Consider the following 18,150-nt stretch of genomic DNA (forward strand, 5'->3'; position numbering starts at 1 on the left):
TTGCTGCTTCTGAGACGGTCCCGGCCAAGGCAGGGTCTCTGAGTGAGCTGAAATCAGCCACAGTGGGTGTGGTGGGAGAGGCCCTCCAGGTTCCTTGGGACTGCCCCCCAGCCTGCCGCTAGACAGATGTCCTTGGAGGTGGGACAAGGGCTTTGTCCACCTGGGGCCCAGGTCTCGCTGTGCAGGAGGGCTGTCAGGGTTGGCCCTGATCCTCCAAGGGCGCCCAGTCTGTTCAGCCTCAGTGAGGCCTGGGCAGTAGCAGGCAGCCCCTCCAGCTTGTAAATGCCTTTAGGTGAGGATGGCTGTTGGTTGCTTGTGGAAATGCATCTTCAGCCCCAGTGTCATTAGGGCCTGTCCACACTGGCAGGCCTTGTGGCCCTGTTCTACCTCCGGGGGCACTACCCCGACCCTGGTGTGAACAGTCGGACGGGTGAGCCTCTGAGGCTGGAAGGTGAACAGGTCCAGGTCCAGGTCCAGCCCGGCGGACACAGCCAGGGTAGATGGTGGCTGGGCTATTCTCAGGTCTGTAGAAGAGAGGCCCAGAAGGTCTCTGTTGGCTGCATGGTCCTGGGGTGGGGGTGCTGGCAGCAGTCCAGCTGGCCCTGGAGGGGCCCAGCATCCAGAAGGAGGCCCTCCTCATTCTTGGAGCCCTGAGTTACCTCTGCCCCTAGACAGCAGTGGTTGCCAGCATGTATGGGCAAGGAGGGCCTGTCCCAGGGAGACTCCAAGGGCCCTATGTGGCCCCGGCCGGGCTGGGCCTGGCTCTTGACCTGCCTCTGGGTGCTGCCTGCCCCCCACTACCGTGCCCCCCATCCTTCTGTGATAGCCTCTTGTTCAGCTCTGGTAGCTGGAGGGGCAGACGCTAAAGGGCCCTTTAGGGACCCTGTGCCCCCAAAGCTGCCCTGTGGAGGAGACCCCTTGCAGTGGGCTTTCAAGGGCCCATGGGGGCTCGGTGCAGGGAGTGGAGCAGTTCTTCCCCAGAGGGCTAGTCACGAGGAGGCCCCTTCTTAGCTGGTCCTGGTCCCGGCCCCTCCCACGTGGTGGTGTAGCCGGGGAGGCAGAGGCAGGTTCTGGCCTGTGGTTCCTGGTGGCCTCTTGTCACATGGGAAAAAACACACGGACTTTTCTCCAACTGCTTTGATTTCCAGGCTAAAAAGTAACTCACGGGGCATTTTGCTCTTGGCTAAACACCCTGTTTGGCCTAGAGGAGGGTGGTGCCAGCCCATCTTGCCCCCGCCTATGCCTGGGTGCTGGTTGTCCACTCCTTCCTCCTGCACACGGGGAACAGTGGGGCCGAGAGTCAGGCTTGGTGGGGTAGAGTCTGGAGATGGGTGGGAGCCGTGATGGAGCATGGGGAGCAGCCAGGCCTGGAGCTCGCCTGGGTTCACCTGGTTTTTAAAGTAAGCTTTATATTTGGTAAAGCTGATATTCATGTGCTGTTTAGTAAATAATACAGGGAGATCCAGGTACCCCTCATGCAGTTGTCCTGTTGCTCACATCTCACGGTTCTGTAGCACATCACAGCCAGCATCCACATCACAGCTGTACAGCCAGGATCCAGAACATTCTATCCCCACAGCGATCCCTCATGCTGCTCTTTGAGGCCACGCCCACCTTGTTCCCAGCCTCACCTTCTCTTCAATCCCTGGCAACCACTACCCTCTTCTCGGTGTGTGTGATTTTGTCGTTTCAGGAGTGTTGCATAAACACAGTCATGCATTGTGTGTCCTTTAGGGCTTGGCGCTTTTCACTCAGCATTGTTGTCTGAGCACTCATCCAGCTGGTTACTGTGGCACTAGCTGATTCCTTCTTGCTGCCGAGTGGTGTTCCAGGGTGTAGACATTCCACACTTTATTTAACTGTTCACCATTGAAGGACTTGTTTCCAGTTTTGGGGTATTACAAATAAAGCTGCTACACACATTCTTTTGTAGGTTTTTGTGTGAATCTAGATTTTCATTTCTCTGGGATACATGCCCAGAAGTGCAAGTGTTGGGTCACAAGGTAGTTGCCTGTTTCTTAAGAAGCTGCCCACTTGCCAAGGCAGTTGAACCGTTTTATATTACCACCTGCCACCAGCAGTCTTTGAGAGATCCAGTCGTAACATCTTCAGGGTTTCAAGTTGCCACTATTTTTTGTTTTAGCCATTGGGGTAGATGTAGTAATATTTCCTTGTGGTTCTAATTTGCATTTACCTGGTGAATAAGGATGTTGAAAATCTTTTTATGTCCTTATTTTCCATTTGCACGTTTCTTCATGTCTTCTGCCCATTTTCTCTTTGGAGTGTTCATTTTTTATACTCTTGAATTTTAAGCATTGTTTATTCCAGATATTGGTCCTTTGTTGGATATGTACAGTTTGCAATTTTTTCCCCAACTCTAGCTTGTGGTTTCATCTACTTAACGTGGTCTTTTACAGAACAAGTGTTTTTTAACTCCCGTGAGGTCTGATTTGACAGTTTTTCCTTTTACGGAAACTCTTTGCCTGGCCCTAAATTCAGAAGATTTTACCCAGATTTCTTTTTTAAAGTTTCGTATTTTTACATTTAAGTCTTTGATCTGCTTTGAGTTAATTTTTGTATAAGGTGTGAAGTTTAGGTTGAGGTCACTTTTTTTTGGCCTGTGTGTATTCCAGCATCATCTGTTGAAAAGACTTAGCTCTCCCCATTGAATTGCTTTTGCACCTTTGTCAAAAGTTGAGCATATGTATGTGAGTCTGTTCATGTTTTTTTAATTCTGTTCCATTGAACTGTGTGTTTACTCTTATACCAATATTACACTGTCTTGGTTATGAAGCTTTATGGCAAGTTTTGAAATTGGAAGCTTTATGGCAAGTTTTTTCTGTGTATGTTCCTCCCTGGTATCTCTGTCTTCTTATAAGCACACCCAGTCAGGTTGGAGTAAGACTCCATCCTTCTGACCTTATTTAACCTTAATTACCTTTTTAAAGGCCCTGCCTTCAAATGCAGTGACATTGTGGGTTAGGGCTTCAACATGTGAATTGGGGGATGGGTTCACGATTCAGTACGTAACAGTGTTTATTGGATAGACTGACTGCTCCAACTTCTTTTTATTCAGAATTGTTTCCACTATTATAGTTTCTTTGCCTTTCCATATACATTTTAGAGTAATCGTGTTTGTATCTACAAAAACTCTTGCTCAGATTTTGTTAGGAATTGCAATTAAGCCAATATATCAATTTTGGGAGAATTGACATGTTTACTGTGTTTTTCAATCCATGAACATGGTATATCTTTCAGTTTATTTAGATATTTGATTTCTTTCAGCATTTTGTAGTTTTTAGCATATGAGTACTGTACATGTTTTTAGTTTATATGTATATATTTTTTAAGTGAATCAAACCATATTTTGAAATTTGTTATCTGCATTAGTCTGTTTGGGCTGCCATAGCAAAGTATCACAAACTGAGTGACATAAACAACAGAAATATATTCTCTCACAGTTCCAGAGGCTGGAAGTTTGAGATAAGGTGTTGGCAGGTTGGTGTCTCCTGATGCCCCTCTCCTTGGCTTACAGTTGGCATCTTCTCCCTTTGTCTTCATGTGGTATTTTTTCTGTATATGTTCTTCCCTGGTATCTCTGTTTTATAAGGACACCCAGTCAGGTTAGAGTGAGACCCCATCCTTTTGACCTCATTTAACCTTAGTTACCTTTTTAAAGGCCCTGTCTTCAAATGTAGTGACATTGTGGGTTAGGGCTTCAACGTATGAATTGGGGGATGGGTTCACAATTCAGTCCATAACAGTGTATATGTGTTTATTGCTAGGGTATAGAAATAGTTGATTTTTGTGTGTTTATCTTGTAGCCTGCAATTTTGCTGAGCTTACTTATTAGTTTTAGGAGGATTTTCCATTTTTTGGTCTTTGTTTTTGAAATTCCTTGAGATTTTCTATGTAGATAATTATATTGTAAAAGATATGCAGATCAGAAAAGAAGAAACATGCAAATATTCTATGAAATAAAAGATATATTCTATGAAATAAAATATATTTACGTATTTCTTCCTTTCTGATCTGTATATCTTTTATTTCTTTTCCTTGACTTACTGTACTGGCTGGAACTTTATTAATTCCCTCCCTCTGTTTGCTTTAGATTTATTTTGCTCTTCTTTTTCTGGGTTTTTGAGGTGAGATATTGATTAGAAAAATTTATGCATCTAACACTATAAATTTCCCGCTCAGTGCTGCTTTAGTTGCATCCCATAAATTTTAATAGGCTGTGTTTTCATTTTCACTTATTTCAGCATATTTTTTGATTCATTATTATTTCAAATTTTGTTGTTTAATTTCCAAGTATTTTGAGATTTTCTTGTTATATTTCATTATTAATTTCTTTTGATTCTATTGTGATCAGAAAACACATTCTATATTATTTAAGTCCTTACAAATTTGTTAAGATTTGTTGTAAGACCCAGAATATTATCTGTTTTGGTATAGTGTGGACACTTGGAAAAAATGTATATTCTGCTTTTTGGGTGGAGTGTTCTGTAAATGCTGATCATATCTTATTGGCTGATGGTGTTGATTTCATCTCAATTCTTGTAGATTTTCTGTCTACTTTTATTATCATTGAGAGAGGGGTATTAAAGTCTCCCAAGTATAATTGTGGATCTGTTTCTCCTTTCAGTTCTGTCATGTTTTTGTGTCACATATTGGCAGCTCTTTTGTTTGTTGCATATACATTTGGGATTGTAATTTGTCTTGGTGGACTGACTCTCTTGTCAATATGTAATAGTGGGATTATATAATGTCTATCTCTGCCTCTGGTCTTGTTTTTTTCTCTGAAGTTTACATTAGCTGATGTTAATGTACCCACCCCTGCTTTTCTTTGATTCATGTTTGCATGATACCTCTTTTTTCATTGTTATACTTTCATCCTCCTTATCTTGGTATATATGAAGTGAGTTTCTTGTAAACAGCATGTAGTTGAGTTGTATTTTTAAATCTACTTTGCTAATCTCTGTCTCACATTTGGTGTATGTAGACCGTTTATATTTAATATGATAATTTTTATATTAGGGCTTAAGTCCGCCATTTCATTTTTAATTTTTCATTTATTCTCTGTTTTAGTTTCTGTTTATACTTTTTACAGCTTCCAGTGGGTGCACATCCCTTACAATTTTGTTTGGTTTATCTGTTGTGTTTTTGAATGCACTTAGTATAGCTATTGTGGTTGCTTTATGTATTACATTACCAGTTTGAGTGAAGTATAGAAACTTTGCCTTCCTTTATGTCACTTTGTCATCTCCCACTATATAGTACAATTATCTGAAATATTTTCTCTACATATTTTTATTGCCACATAAGATAATGTTGTAATTTTTGCATTAATCATCAAACGTATTTTAGAAAACTCAGGAAGGAAAGTCTGTTTTATTTACACATAATGTTACCTATTGTGGTATTTCCTCTTTCCTGTTATTTCAAGATTCCTTTCTTCTTTAGTAATTTCCTTTCTGTTTAGAGAACTTTTTTTTTTTGTCATTATTTTAGGTAGATCTGCTGGTTACAAATTCTTCTCTTTGTTTTTCTTCATCTGAGAGTGTCTTGATTTCTCTTTTATTCTCAAAGGATGTTTTCACTGGATATAGGATGTTGGGAAGACAGTATTTTTTGTTGTTGTTGTTGTTTTAGCATGTGAGAAATGTGGTGCCTTTCCTCATAGCTTTCAGGATTTATGATGACAAATTACTGTCATTCAAATTGTTTGCCCATAAGGGGTCATTTTTCTCTGGCCACTTCCAACATTTTTTCTTTTATTTTTATCTTTAGCTTATAGAAGTTTAAATATGGTGTGTGTTGGTGTGGTTTTGTTTGGGTTTTCTATTTAGGGTTCACTAAGCCTGATGAATCTGCAGTGCATGTCTCACCAAATTTGGGAAGTTTTCAGCCATTATTTCCTGAAGTGCTTTTTAAACCCAACTCCTTTTCTCCCGCCCCCCTTTTTTTTAGAACCCTCATGTCACAAATGTTAGATCTTTGTTATGTAGTTCCACAAGGAATGAGGCATTGTTCATTTTTTTCACTCTTTTTATTTTGTTCAGATTGGATAATTTCTATTATTCTAACTCTAGTTCACGGATTCTTTTCTCTACCTCTTCTATTTTGTTGTTGAGATGGTTCATTAAGTTTTAAAATTTTGGTTGTTGTATTTTTCAGTTCTAATCTTTTTTATTTCTCCTGTTTCTTTGCTGAGACTGTTTTTTCTTTGTTTGTTTTCAGCATGTTTGTTATTGTTCACTGAAGCATTTTTATGGTGGCTGGTTTAAGATCTTTCTTGAATAATTCTACCATCCCTGTTGTCTTAATGTTGGTGTCTATTAATTGTCTTTCTGTTGAGATCTTTGTGGTTTAGGATGTTGAGGGACTTTTTTAGTGAAATGCAAGCATTTTGGGTATGATGTAATGAGACTGGACCTTATTTCAGCATCCTGTTTTGGCTGGCGCAGCTCCTGCAGGTCATGTGGGGTGTGCGCCTTGCTACAGCCAGGTGGGGTGGACGTCCAGATTCCCACTCAGCCTTTGTGACACCTGAGGGAGGATGGGTGGCTGGGTGGGGGCTCCTTCTTGTTGCCAGGCAAGGATGGGAGGCCAGTTCCTCCTGTGGCCTCCTGGATGCCCCTGGGGTTGGGACATTCTCATTATTGCTGAGTGAATGGAAGTCTGGACTCTCTGCTTGACCTCCTCTGACGTCCCCAGCATGGAGGGGGACGGGCACTCTCTCATGCATCTAACACTATAAATTTCCCACTCAGTGCTCCTTCCTGTTGCCAGGCAAGGATGGGAGTCTAGTTCCCCCTGTGGCCTCCTGGATGCCCCTGGGGTAAGAGGCCTGGCCTCCCTGTAGGCTTTGGGGACAAAAGTCTAGGCATCCCTGTGGTCTCTGCTGACTCCATGGGGGTGAGAGTGGGGGTCTTTAAAGCTGTAGTACCCACTGGCGTTGTCTGACACCACCCCACAGGGCACTTGGGGGTCCTTGTTACAGGCTGAGGGGGTGGGGTCTCCTTGCTGGTGTGGTGGGTGGAGTCGAGGTCTGGTGTCTGGTAGGAGCAGGTGATTCCTGTCTCAGGGTCTTTCCTCGCGCTGGGCCCCGCCTTTCCTGGTCCTTAGGCCGGAGAGAGCCGCTTTCATGGGCTCTTTTTCCTGCATCTGTTGGCATTTCGAGGTTGCTGCCTTCTTCAGTAGCAAAATATCTGAGGTGAAAAGAAAGGCACCAGGGAGCTCCGTGTGGTGCAGCTCCTCAGGCCCTGGTGGTTGGCCCGCCTGCCCCCACTTTCAGCGTCTTCCTGTGTGTGTATCTCAGTGTCTTGGGTAGGAGAAGAACAGGGAGAAGCATGTCAGCCCCTCTTCCTGAGTTTGCTTTGAAAACAGCTTTCCTGGAAGGGAGCCGGTGCCATTGGGCTGTGGGATTCTGGCCTGCGGGCGTGGACTGGGGCCTCAGGGGTCTTGGGTGGGTCTCACTGGGCTCTGGCTGGCAGAGTCCTGAGAGTGCTGCAGCCTTCTGAACCCCCTGCGCCTCCAGGAGTGATGAGGTCTGTCCCTGGTATCCCAGGAATATTTCCAGTCCCTCCTTCCCGTGGCAGCTGCGAGAACTGGGAGAGATGTGGCCACTGCCGGCACCGCTTCTTCTGGTCATTGCAGTGCAGCTTCTGCTGCCGAGGTGGAGATGGGCTCTGTGTGCAGGCTGCTGAGGGGTCGCTTTGGGCGTGAAGCCCTGGGGAATAGCTCTTGGTCACCTGCTGTGGCTCCCCTCACCCAGCTCTGCAAGGCGGGACGTTCTGGCCCTCACGGATGTCCCCCCTGCGGATATATTGGCACCATGGGTGGGCACCAGGCCCCACAGAGCAAGGCCCTCGGGAGCAGACGCCACAGGCCACGCAGAAGCAGGCCACATGCTGGGTTCCAGGCCCCACAAAGCAGGAGCCTTGGGGGCAGATGCTTCGGGCCACGCAGAAGCAGGCCACATGCTGGGTTCCAAGCCCCACAAAGCAGGAGCCTTGGGGGCAGATGCTGCAGGCCACGCAGAAGCAGGCCACATGCCGGGTTCCAAGGGGTTCTTGGGAAGCAGTGGGAGCCCCACTTCAGGCCTGTACCAGGCTGTGGCGGGAAGGAGGTCTGGTGGCGGGCCCTGTGGCACCTGCTCCCGGGCCTGGCCTCTGGCTGCTGTACAGTGTTCAGGGTCAGCCTCTGAGCTGGAAGGAGAGCCCAGGAGCAGGTGTCGGGGCGTGAGGGGCCAGCATCCAGCTGGGCCCTCCCCGCCCACCTCACCCGCCTCTCCTTCCAGTTCCAGTTATACTCTGTGTACTTCCTGCTCCTGTCCATCATCTACTTCCTGGGGGCCGTGCTGGATGGCTTGCGGCACTGCCAGCGGGGACGCCACCAGCCGCTGCCCCTGGCCCAGGACCTGAGAAGTCCCGAGGAGGAGAAGGCTGCACTGGCGCTGAGCGTGCAGGACAAGGACCTCAGAAGCCTGCCGCCAGCCCAGGGCCCGAGGCTCTCCCCAGAAGACAGCCTGGGGGCTGCGGGGCCGGGCTCTGGGGAGCAGAGACAGAGCGACCTAGCCACCGCCCCACTGGCGACTGGATTCCTGAGCCCAGTGCCAGCCCCTTCCGCCTACATTCTGGGCCCCACCCAAGCCTCAGGCCCTGACTCTGCAGCTGAGACCTGTCCCCAGTCAGCTGTCCCTCCTCCTGGCGTCAGCACGCTGGGTTTGCAGCGTCATTTAAGTGTCAGCGTTCAGAATGTGAGCCAGTGACTCGGGGAGCCCTGTGGTAACTTTGCAGGTGGCCCTTGGTGCACCCCCGCGACCCCCACCTCGAGAGCCTCCTGCCTTAGCCATGGGGGCCTCCGCCTGTCCTGCTGGCAGGGCCCCTAGGACTCCCCCCTGTGCTACATTGCACTCTAGGGGTGGCTGCAGCCTGCTGGCGACACTCAGGGTGGCCATGCTGTGCCCCGCTGGCTTTGGTTGCTGGAAGAGGTGGGTGGTGGGCTCCTTCGTCCACCAGGCCTTATTGGCTCACGTCCTTGGGAAGCCCGAGACAAATCCTCTCTGTCCCCCAGGGCTGGCGAAGTGGCCTTAGACAGCAGCTCAGGGGACACTGGCCCCACAGGAGTTGTGAGCCCTCTAGGGCAGGGTGGGAGCCTGGACCCCCGGGCATAGCTGAGTTGTGACATGCTGGTCGTTCTTGGTGCTTTTGCTTTTTGAAAGATGCTCTGCTTTTTTTTTTTAACTGACATAGAACGAAGAACTGCATGGGGCTTCTCTGTCTCTGTGGGAAAGCCATCTCAGGTTGGTGGCAGAAAAGTCCCCATCAGAGGGCAGCCGTGGGTCTAGTCCTTGGAGCTAGTTCCTCTTCCCAGCTCCAGGGGCTTTGGCCCAGAGCCCTCCATGGTCCTGTCTGCCCTTCCGAAGTGCGTTAGTCCTGACCTGCGGTCCTCAGCTGCTCCCATGCTCATGCCAGCCCAGAGAGGATGGGTCCTGGTCACTGCGGACGTGCTGGCCTTGATGTGTGCCGGGCTTGCCTGGCTGGGGGGCCTTGGATGGCAAGCCCTGATGCTGCAGCTGAGACCCATCCCCAGCCACTGTCCATCCTCCGGCGTCAGCATGCTGGGTTTGCAGGGTTGTCAAAGTGCCATCGTGGTGGCCGCTGGGGAAGGGCGTCTCAGCAGCCTCCGGGTCTGAGGAGCGTTAGCGCCTTGCCCACAGGTGCGGAACCGTCTGATGTGATGTGAATGCTCTTCCCAGATACATTAAACACACTTGTCACATGCGTGTGAGCAGGGCTTCTGATTCCAGGCCGGCCTGGCCTGGGGCTTGAGGGTCAGCAGTCAGCGAGGAGGGCAAGAGAGGGGTCCCAGCCTTCTCCCCCAACCAGCCCACTTGGGGTCTTGGTGCCTGTGAGCTGAGCCTCCCGCCCCACCCTAGTCCACGGCCCTATCCTGTGGGGTCTCTGCCACATCTCAGCAGCGCCTGGGTGAGAGGCTGGCTGCTCACCAGCTCAGCATGGAGAGCTGGGACAAAATCTCTGGCTGGGGAGGGGCTGCTGGGCCCAAGGGTCCCCCTGAGGTATCTCAGGGGAGCAGGGCATCTTGGGGTACCCTGGGATGAGGGTGAGGCAGAGGCTGCATGTGTGGGACGGCCCGAGTCAGCGGATGGTGCTGGTCAGATGAGGCCATGGTACCGGCATCCAGGGCCCTGCCACAGCCACCCTAGGGATCCTGCTGGAAGGGTGTGCACCAGCCATTTCCTGGCTGTGGATCTGGCAGGATGTGATGGGCAGAGGTGGGCTGGGCCTGTGCCGTGGGCCAGAGCATCACCGGGAGGCCCAAACCCCCATCAGCACCCTCCCACTAGTGCCTCCCGGACCCGAGGCCCTGCTCCCTCCGCAGCCTGCCCACTGCACCCACTGCACCCACCGCCTGCTGGCTCTGAGCCCAGCACTCACCTGGTCACCAGGACGGGGATGGCTCAGGATGAAGTGTTCCCTGGGAGCAAGCCAGGTCCTGCTGTGGGTGTACATGGCGAGTCCTGCCTGAGCACATAGGTTTGGGGGCTGGGGACCCAGGTGCAGACCCATTCCCACGGTCCTGAAGTCAGAGCTGGCAGCCGGGGAGACCTGAGCGTGTCAGTGTGTGTCCACAAACACATGCATACCTGTGTACTTGTGCACAGTATGTATGCTCTGGCACACCTGTGTATGTCCAAGCTCACCTGTGTATGCCCAGGTACACCTGTGTATAGCTGCACACCGTGTATGCCCAAGCACACCTGTGTGTAACTGCACACCTGTGTATAACTGCAACGCCTATGTCTCTGCATGCATACCCCATGTAACCCTGCATGCCTGTGTCCGTGCCCACACCTGTCACCCTGCATGCCTGTGTATGTCCATGCCCGCATGCCCCGTGTCACCCTGCATGCCTGTGTATGTCCATGCCTGCATGCCCCGTGTCAGCCTGCATGCCTGTGTATGTCCATGCCCGCATGCCCCGTGTCACCCTGCATGCCTGTGCGTACATGCGTAGGCCTGTGCACGCTCGTCCTCCCTCAGGATCTACCAGTGGGGCACTCCAGGGCTAAAAGGCTCCTAGGACTTGTTTTGGAGTTTGCTCCTATGACAGTGAGCGCTGCTTGCAAACCAAGTGTCAGTGTAAAAGGTCACTTTTATTTGCCTGTCTGAACTGGCTTCACATCACAGTTACAGAACTCGCTCCGCAGGTTTTGTCTGTCTCGAGGCAGGTGTGTGCTGGCCGTGCACTGGTCAGCCTGGCGCTGCCCTGAGCCCACTCATCCCTCCACAGAACAAGTGACTTGGGTCCATGCCGCCGGATCTCGGGGGTGACAGCGACAGAGGACATCATCGCACCTCGTGGCTGCTCTGCTCGTCCACAGGACAGCCTGTGTGCTCCCCAGGGGCCCCTTTCAGTCCCAAGGTAGGCAAGGGTGCAGGCTTCCCAGCAGACAGTGATGACTGCCCTGCACCTAAGGCCAGCCTGCCCATGGCGGCGCCCAGATGACTGGCCTCCCCAACGGCCCTGCACACTGGCCTCGATGTGTCCTGTGCCAGCCTCAGCCTCTTCGACATGCCTTGTTTTGTCCTGGCTCTCGGCTGGACAGTGTGGCTGAGCCACGTCCTGGCAGGGGGCTCCCTGTGGTTTTCTGAGCCCTGTTGAGGTAGACTCAGAACCCCAGCAGTTCTGCTGCGGGAAACTGGGGGTGGGCTCAGCTTAGGCCGGAGGCAGCGCTGGGCACCCATACCTTGGAAAAGGGGTGCTGGGCATGGGATGGGGGCCCTGGGTGGGAGGCTGCCACACCCCGACTCATGGGTCCCTCGAAGCTCCCAGCTTGGACTCTGCCAGGGTGGAGCTCCCTGCTCTGGATGTATCTCATGGCTCATTTTGGAGGCCAGCATAGGATGGACAGGCCTGAAGACACGCCCCCATGTCAGGGCCAGCTCCAGGCTCCTGTGCGTGGTGGAAGACAGGCCAGAGCCAGGGGTCACAGTGGGCCTCTGAGCTTGAAAATCTGCTCCAGCCTGGGGTTGCTGTGGAGAACAGCCCAGAGCTGAGCAGAAGGGGCTGCCCCCATCCCCAGGAACCTGAGTCACCCTCCCGTCCACCTCGGGGCAAGCGCAGACCCTGGAGGGGCAGGTGGCCCTGTGCTGAGTATGGTGAAGCCCCCATTGTCTCACAGGGCCCATCTGCTGACAGGTCTGGGTTTTGTGCACAGAAGGAGGTACTAGGTGGGAGATGAAGTCGGTGCCCACCGGGGCGAGCACAGCTTCTCAGAGCAGGAAGTCGGGGTTGGCCTCCTGCCGAAATCAAGCTGTGGTCTGGTTCAGGCCAAGAGGCGGCACGGGGCATGATGCCACACCCTGCCTGACCCAGGCCGCACCATTAGGTCATGCCCGCTGGGCTCATAGGTCAGGGCAGGCCTGGGGAGGCAAGCATCTTAGCATCAGGCTTCTGTTTTAAACTTTTTAAAAAATACACTCTTTGGCTTCCTTTTATTTCTGGAGGATTATATGACACGTGAACTATACAGGAAAGTATGCCAGCCAGGTCCTGGGGTGGGGGCTGGCCGGCCGCTCCCTGCCCACAGTGGGGGCTCCCTCAGAGCCGGTCCTCTCCAGCCTCCGCATCCAGGCGGCAGCTACTTGGAGGCAGTCATGAAGCTGTTCTCAATGCAGAGCACAATGTAGGCGTGGTGGCAGCTGGCAGCGTTCTGCCCCAGGAGCCTGCCGCCCAGCAGCGAGGAGGCCTGGCCTGTGACCGAAGGGGCATCAGTCCGCCACGTCTCACAGTAGCTCTCGGTCAGCCTGCGCCCACTGGGGTCCGAGCCATGCCACACGCTCTTCTGGGGCCTGTAAAACAAGGCAGGCCATCAGCCACAGCCAGACCTGCTGCGCTCAGGGCAGAGGCCACCCCCCTGGGGCAGGAAAGGTGGAGGCAGGAGGCCAACACCAGGGATGCTAGGGGGCTACAGAAGCTCCCACAGTCTGGAGGGCCACGTGGCCTCCCAGCTGGCCTGTGGAGGGGGCTGCATCTCCCAGACTGTACCCTACGCTGCCAGACACACCCACGGCAGGGGGCAGAGGGGCCAGGGCTCGGGGGGCTGGTGGACCTGGCCCTCATGCCTGCTGGGCAGTGGCCTCCTGGGGCTGCCTCGCTAGGAACCAGCTGCGCCCGCCAGCTCCTGGCTTCCAGGCAGCCGTGGGGCCCAGCCCGGCCCACAGTGCTCCCGTCAGAGACCCTTGGCAGCTGCATATGTGCCACAGCAGATGGCCAGGCACCGCAGGGGACACTGTGTGGTGCCCCAAGACGCCCCGAAAAGCACCAGTGTTGGAGGAATCGTAGCCCGCACAGCGAGGGCACAGGACATTTGGAATCAGAGCCCACACACAGCGAGGGCACAGGACATTTGGAATCAGAACGTGCACACAGAGAGGGCACAGGACATTTGGAATCGCAGCCCGCACACAGCGAGGGCACAGGACATTTGGGGTGAAGCCTTCAGGACACGGGAGATTGCAGTCAACATTTTAAGGGCACACATGCTTGGACTGTGTTGCCCTTCGAGTTTATTCTTGGAGAATAAACTCACGGCGAAGCTTACATGGCTGACCACAGGCTCAGTGCCAGCCCGGGATACGTGGAGTCTGTCAGCCACGGGCAGAGGGACGGGGCACTTAAGGGCATTCTTAGAATGGCTAATGATGACCTGTCAAAGGGCAGTTTTTGTTTTTCTAGACGCTCTTGGATTTTTAAATTTTTCAGCACTGAGCATGGCTCAGATCTGCCCACACACAGGGTGAACTGCATTGGGAGCGTGGGCGCCCACCCTCACGGGGGCTCTCAAGAGCTGCTGGCGCGGCACGGGGGACCTACCAGGTGGGGTGCCTCAGGACGTCCTTGCCATCAAAGGAGAAGATGCGTGCCCCGGGCTTCAGCAGGCCCTCAGAGCCTGAGAACAGAGCCTCCCAGCTGGGGAACAGCAGCTCGTCCTGGGGAGAAACTCTGTGTATGGGCACTCTGCAGATCCGGGGCACGTCCCACTGGGAGCCAGCCCTGGCCAGGCAGTGTCTGCAGACCCCAAGAGGCCTCGGAAAGGCAGGGAACCCAGTCCCCTAATGCCAGGCCATCAGAGGGCGGGGAGCGCTGGGCCACAGCCACCTACCCCCAGCCCTGGACCCTGGGTCTGTGATGCTGTCGGTTCTGGGGAATGTGGGTGCTCCCTGGGCACCCAGAAACCACAGCCCAGTGCACAGAAAGCCACAGAACAAGGCCAGGTGGGGCGCTATGGCAGAGGGCCACCAGGCTGGATGGCACTGGAGCCCCAAGGGACAGTTCCCCATTCCAGGCTTGTATGTGAGGCCGGTCGCCTGTGTGGACACTCAGGCCAGCAGCATGGGAGCCTCTGAGAGGCATTGGCGGGGGGGCGGGGGGTGGGGCCACCCTGGGGGCGTCCCGGGAAGTCCTGGGGAATGGGGCAGTGCCCTGGGATGCCTGAGCCTTACGGGGTGGGACCTACCCAGGGCCTGCCCTGAAGTCGCCAGGCTGTGGCAGCGTCTGTACCATGGCGGCCTCCAGAGACCCTTGAGGGAGGCCCCTGCCAGGAGCTCACCCCACAGGCCACGCCCTCAGGACTAATCAACCCACCTTGAGGTTGACGATGGGCACGGCTGCACGGTCAGCGCGGCGCACGATGCTGTACATGTCCTGCAGCCGCGAGGACAGGAAGGCGCGGAACGTGCCTGCCAGACCCACGGCACGCGCCTGCTGGAAGCACTGGAAGTCGGCCCCGCGGATGCCCCGCATGCTGCCCGTCAGTGGGCTGTTGAGTGCAACCAGGTGGAGCTGCGGTGGGGGAGGGGTGCAGGAGGGCGGGGAGAGGTGAACCCCACAGGCTGCATCAGGTGCGCCCTCTGCCCCCAGGCGCGGTCCCAGAGGCCCTGGGTGCACCACCCAGGCCCACACCCGTGTGGACAGGCACGGCGTGGGGGACTGAGTGGAAAATGCCCATGGGACACTGAGGGCCCAGATGGCAGCACCCCTGCTGCCTCTGTAGGTGGAGGCTTGCCCCCTCAAGGATGTGACCAGGACCTCCTCCTGGGTGCTGGACTTCCATGACTGCCGCTTGGCCACCAGAGGGCAAGTCCTAGGCCCTGCCGACCTGCCCCAAGTGGCCCTGAGCCAGCAGATGCCCACCCGTGGCTGAAGCCCAGGACCCCAGCAGCTCTGCAGGGGCTGGGTCCTCTTCCACTGTCCTGAGAGCCAAGGGGCCAAGTGGAGCTGAGCCCACTTTGGGAGGCACTCACCACAGGCTGGAAGTTGAGGTGGGTGTGGGCAGGCAGGCTCGTGGGGCGCGCCGGCCGCAGATGCATGTAGGCGCCGTGGTGTGGGGCTCCGGGGTACGGCTGGGGCTCAGGCAGGCGAGGGGGGCTGGCCAGGATATCGTCTGCCCGCCAGGGCCGCGCAGTGGGACGGGGGTGATCCCTCCAGGGGTAGGGGTTGCTGTCATGTAATTGCACCACAGGGGGCTGCAAGGCAGCCACTTCGTTGTCCTGCAGGTCGGAGATGAGGTGCCAGATGAGGTCCGAGTACTCCTCCCTCTGGGCTGGACTCCGAGCTGGTGAGCAGGGAGCTGCACCCTGACCCCAGGGCTGCTTGGGGAGCGTGGGCAGGAGCCAGGGAGGGGGGTCCTGTGTGGTGTGGTGCCGCACTGCAGGTCACCTCTACTCAGGCCCCGCAGGCCCAGCCGCGCTCAGAAGCTGCGGCCCTCACTGCCCACGTGCCCTGACCTGCCCTCGTCTTGCTGACTCAGCTCCAATTCAGGGGCCCTGACCTCGGCGTGGTGATCTTCAACCTTCTCACCCCCTGAGCACTTGCTCTATCTGCCTCAGTTCACAGAGGTGACCTACACTTTAGAAACCCCAGACCCCAGGCCTGATTCTCCTGATGGATTCTGCGCCTTTCCCCGAAGCCTGAGCTCTCCCAAGCTGGCCGCCATCCACTGCACTCTGCCTGCACTGCCGTCCCCAGTGTCCGCTCCACAGGGCCAGGCTGTCGGTTATCCAGGACATCTGTGCTACCCGGCACGCAGGATGGGCCATGACTATTGACTGGCTGACTGACAACCCACAGATGAGTTAGGCTCAGCCCTGTGAGGAGTCCCTGACCCGGCTCTACATCAGGCCTCACCCCTGAGCCAATTAAGGAGGCATGACCTCTACTCAAGGAGGGGCTGACGGCAGTGGAACGAAACACTCAGGAAAATGAAAATATTCCTACCCACCCACTCACTCAGCCACCTTCACACCATCCATCTACCCACCCACTCACCCACCTTCACACCATCCATCTACCCACCCACCCATCCACTCACCCACCTGCCTTCCACCCATCCACCCATCCGTCCACCTCCCCATCCACTCATCCACCTACCTTCCACCCATCTATCCACCTCCCCATCCATCACCCACCTGTCCATCCACCACCCCATCTACCCACCCATCCACTCACCCACTTTCACACCATCCATCTACCCACCCACCCATCCACCCACCTGTCCACCATTCATCCGTCCACCTGCCCATCACTCACCCACCTGCCCATCCACCCATCCATCCACCTCCCCATCTATCTACCTACCCAACCATTCACCCACCCATCCATCTACCTCCCCTTCTACCCACCCATCCACTCACCCACCTGTCCATCCACCTCCCCTTCTACCCACCCATCCACTCACCCAGCTGTCCATCCAACCATCCATCCACCTTCCCATCTATCACCCACTGTCCATCCACCTCCCCATCTACCCACCCATCCGCTCACCCATCCATCCACCCATCCATCCACCTCGTCTACCTACCCATCCACTCACCCACCTGTCCATCCACCTCCCCATCCACTCGCCCACCTGTCCATCCACCCATCCATCCACCTCCCCATCTATCTACCTCCCCATCCACTCACCCACCCATCCATCCACCTCTCCTTCTACCCACCCATCCACTCACCCACCTGTCCACCCATCCATCCACCTTCCCATCCATCACCCACCTGTCCATCCACCTCCCCATCTACCCACCCATCCACTCACCCACCTGTCCATCCACCTTCCCATCCACTCACCCACCTGTCCATCCACCCATCCATCCACCTCCCCATCCACTCACCCACCTGTCCATCCACCCATCCATCCACCTCCTCATCTACCTACCAATCCACTCACCCACCTGTCCATCCACCTATTCATCCACCTCCCCATCCACTCACCCACCTGTCCATCCACCTGTCCATCCACCTCCCCATCCACTCACCCACCTGTCCATCCACCCCCCCAGCTCCCTATTGATTCACCCACCCAGTCACCCACCACTCTACAGATAACCGTTCTTGGGTCTGGCATGTAAGGGAAGGCAAAAACACAAGATGTGGATTTTGGATGCAAGGATTTGACCCTGAGGAGGCCAATGAGCAGCAGACACATTGAGGAAGTTGAGGGACGGGAGCGGCACCCTCGTGAAGCAGGCAGCGGAGAGTCTCAGAAGAACTGGGGTGGTCTGCACCCCTTTCTGCAGCAGGGGCCGATGGGACTCCAAAGGACCAGGTGTTGCTCCCAAAACAGGAGACAGCACATACCCCCTCACGTTCTGACCACCCAACAGTCTAACAGACAAAACGCTTCTTACCACCATTCCTCGTGCGAGTAGCGTCTGGGCTTCCAGCTGGAAAAAAGCAGCAGAGTTATCCAGGACCTGCGGCTGGGCCTGCACCAGGGCACCCTCCCTGCCCTCCCTCCCCAGCTCCCAGCCCTGCCAGCCCACAGCAAGGAGCCCTCCCTCCCCAGCACCCGGCCCTCCCTGCCCACAGCAAGGAGCCCTCCCTCCCCAGCACCTGGCCCTCCCTGCCCACAGCAGGGCGCCCTCCCTCCCCAGCAGCCACCCTCTCTCCCCAGCATCCACCCTCTCTCCCCAGCACCCGGCCCTCAGCATGTGTTTGCTAGGATGCCAACCCCTGCCTCCTCCTGCCAGGACCAAAGCCTCTGAACATTGGGACGGGGCTGTGTCCTAGTGCCTACGAGGACACCTGGCACACAGCGGGCACCAGCTCAGTGTCTGCTGTGAG

The 18,150-nt window shown here is 54.6% G+C and overlaps 2 protein-coding genes across 5 annotated transcripts in view; one reads left to right on the forward strand and one right to left on the reverse strand.

The window, feature by feature from the left end:
• SLC19A1 (solute carrier family 19 member 1) overlaps positions 1-9,788 on the forward strand; it is a 45,875-nt gene extending 36,087 nt beyond the window's left edge. For both annotated transcript variants that reach the window (XM_032276712.1, XM_032276713.1), the window contains exon 6: positions 8,303-9,788. In XM_032276712.1, the coding sequence (XP_032132603.1) occupies positions 8,303-8,773 (471 nt within the window). In that variant the 3' untranslated portion in view covers positions 8,774-9,788. The remainder of the gene's footprint in view (positions 1-8,302) is intronic.
• Positions 9,789-11,161: 1,373 nt separating this feature from the next.
• COL18A1 (collagen type XVIII alpha 1 chain) overlaps positions 11,162-18,150 on the reverse strand; it is a 54,392-nt gene continuing 47,403 nt past the window's right edge. For 2 of the 3 annotated variants that reach the window (XM_032276710.1, XM_032276708.1), the window contains exons 37-41: positions 17,715-17,750; positions 15,336-15,581; positions 14,677-14,874; positions 13,906-14,021; positions 11,162-12,881 (exon numbers count right to left, since the gene is read on the reverse strand). In XM_032276710.1, the coding sequence (XP_032132601.1) occupies positions 12,671-12,881; positions 13,906-14,021; positions 14,677-14,874; positions 15,336-15,581; positions 17,715-17,750 (807 nt within the window). In that variant the 3' untranslated portion in view covers positions 11,162-12,670. The remainder of the gene's footprint in view (positions 12,882-13,905; positions 14,022-14,676; positions 14,875-15,335; positions 15,582-17,714; positions 17,751-18,150) is intronic. The other variant, XM_032276709.1, reaches the window with a different exon arrangement.

The sequence above is a fragment of the Sapajus apella genome, unplaced genomic scaffold (genome assembly GCF_009761245.1).
Source record: "Sapajus apella isolate SASKATOON/1434 unplaced genomic scaffold, GSC_monkey_1.0 scaffold8, whole genome shotgun sequence".
In the NCBI taxonomy this organism is placed as follows: domain Eukaryota; kingdom Metazoa; phylum Chordata; class Mammalia; order Primates; family Cebidae; genus Sapajus; species Sapajus apella.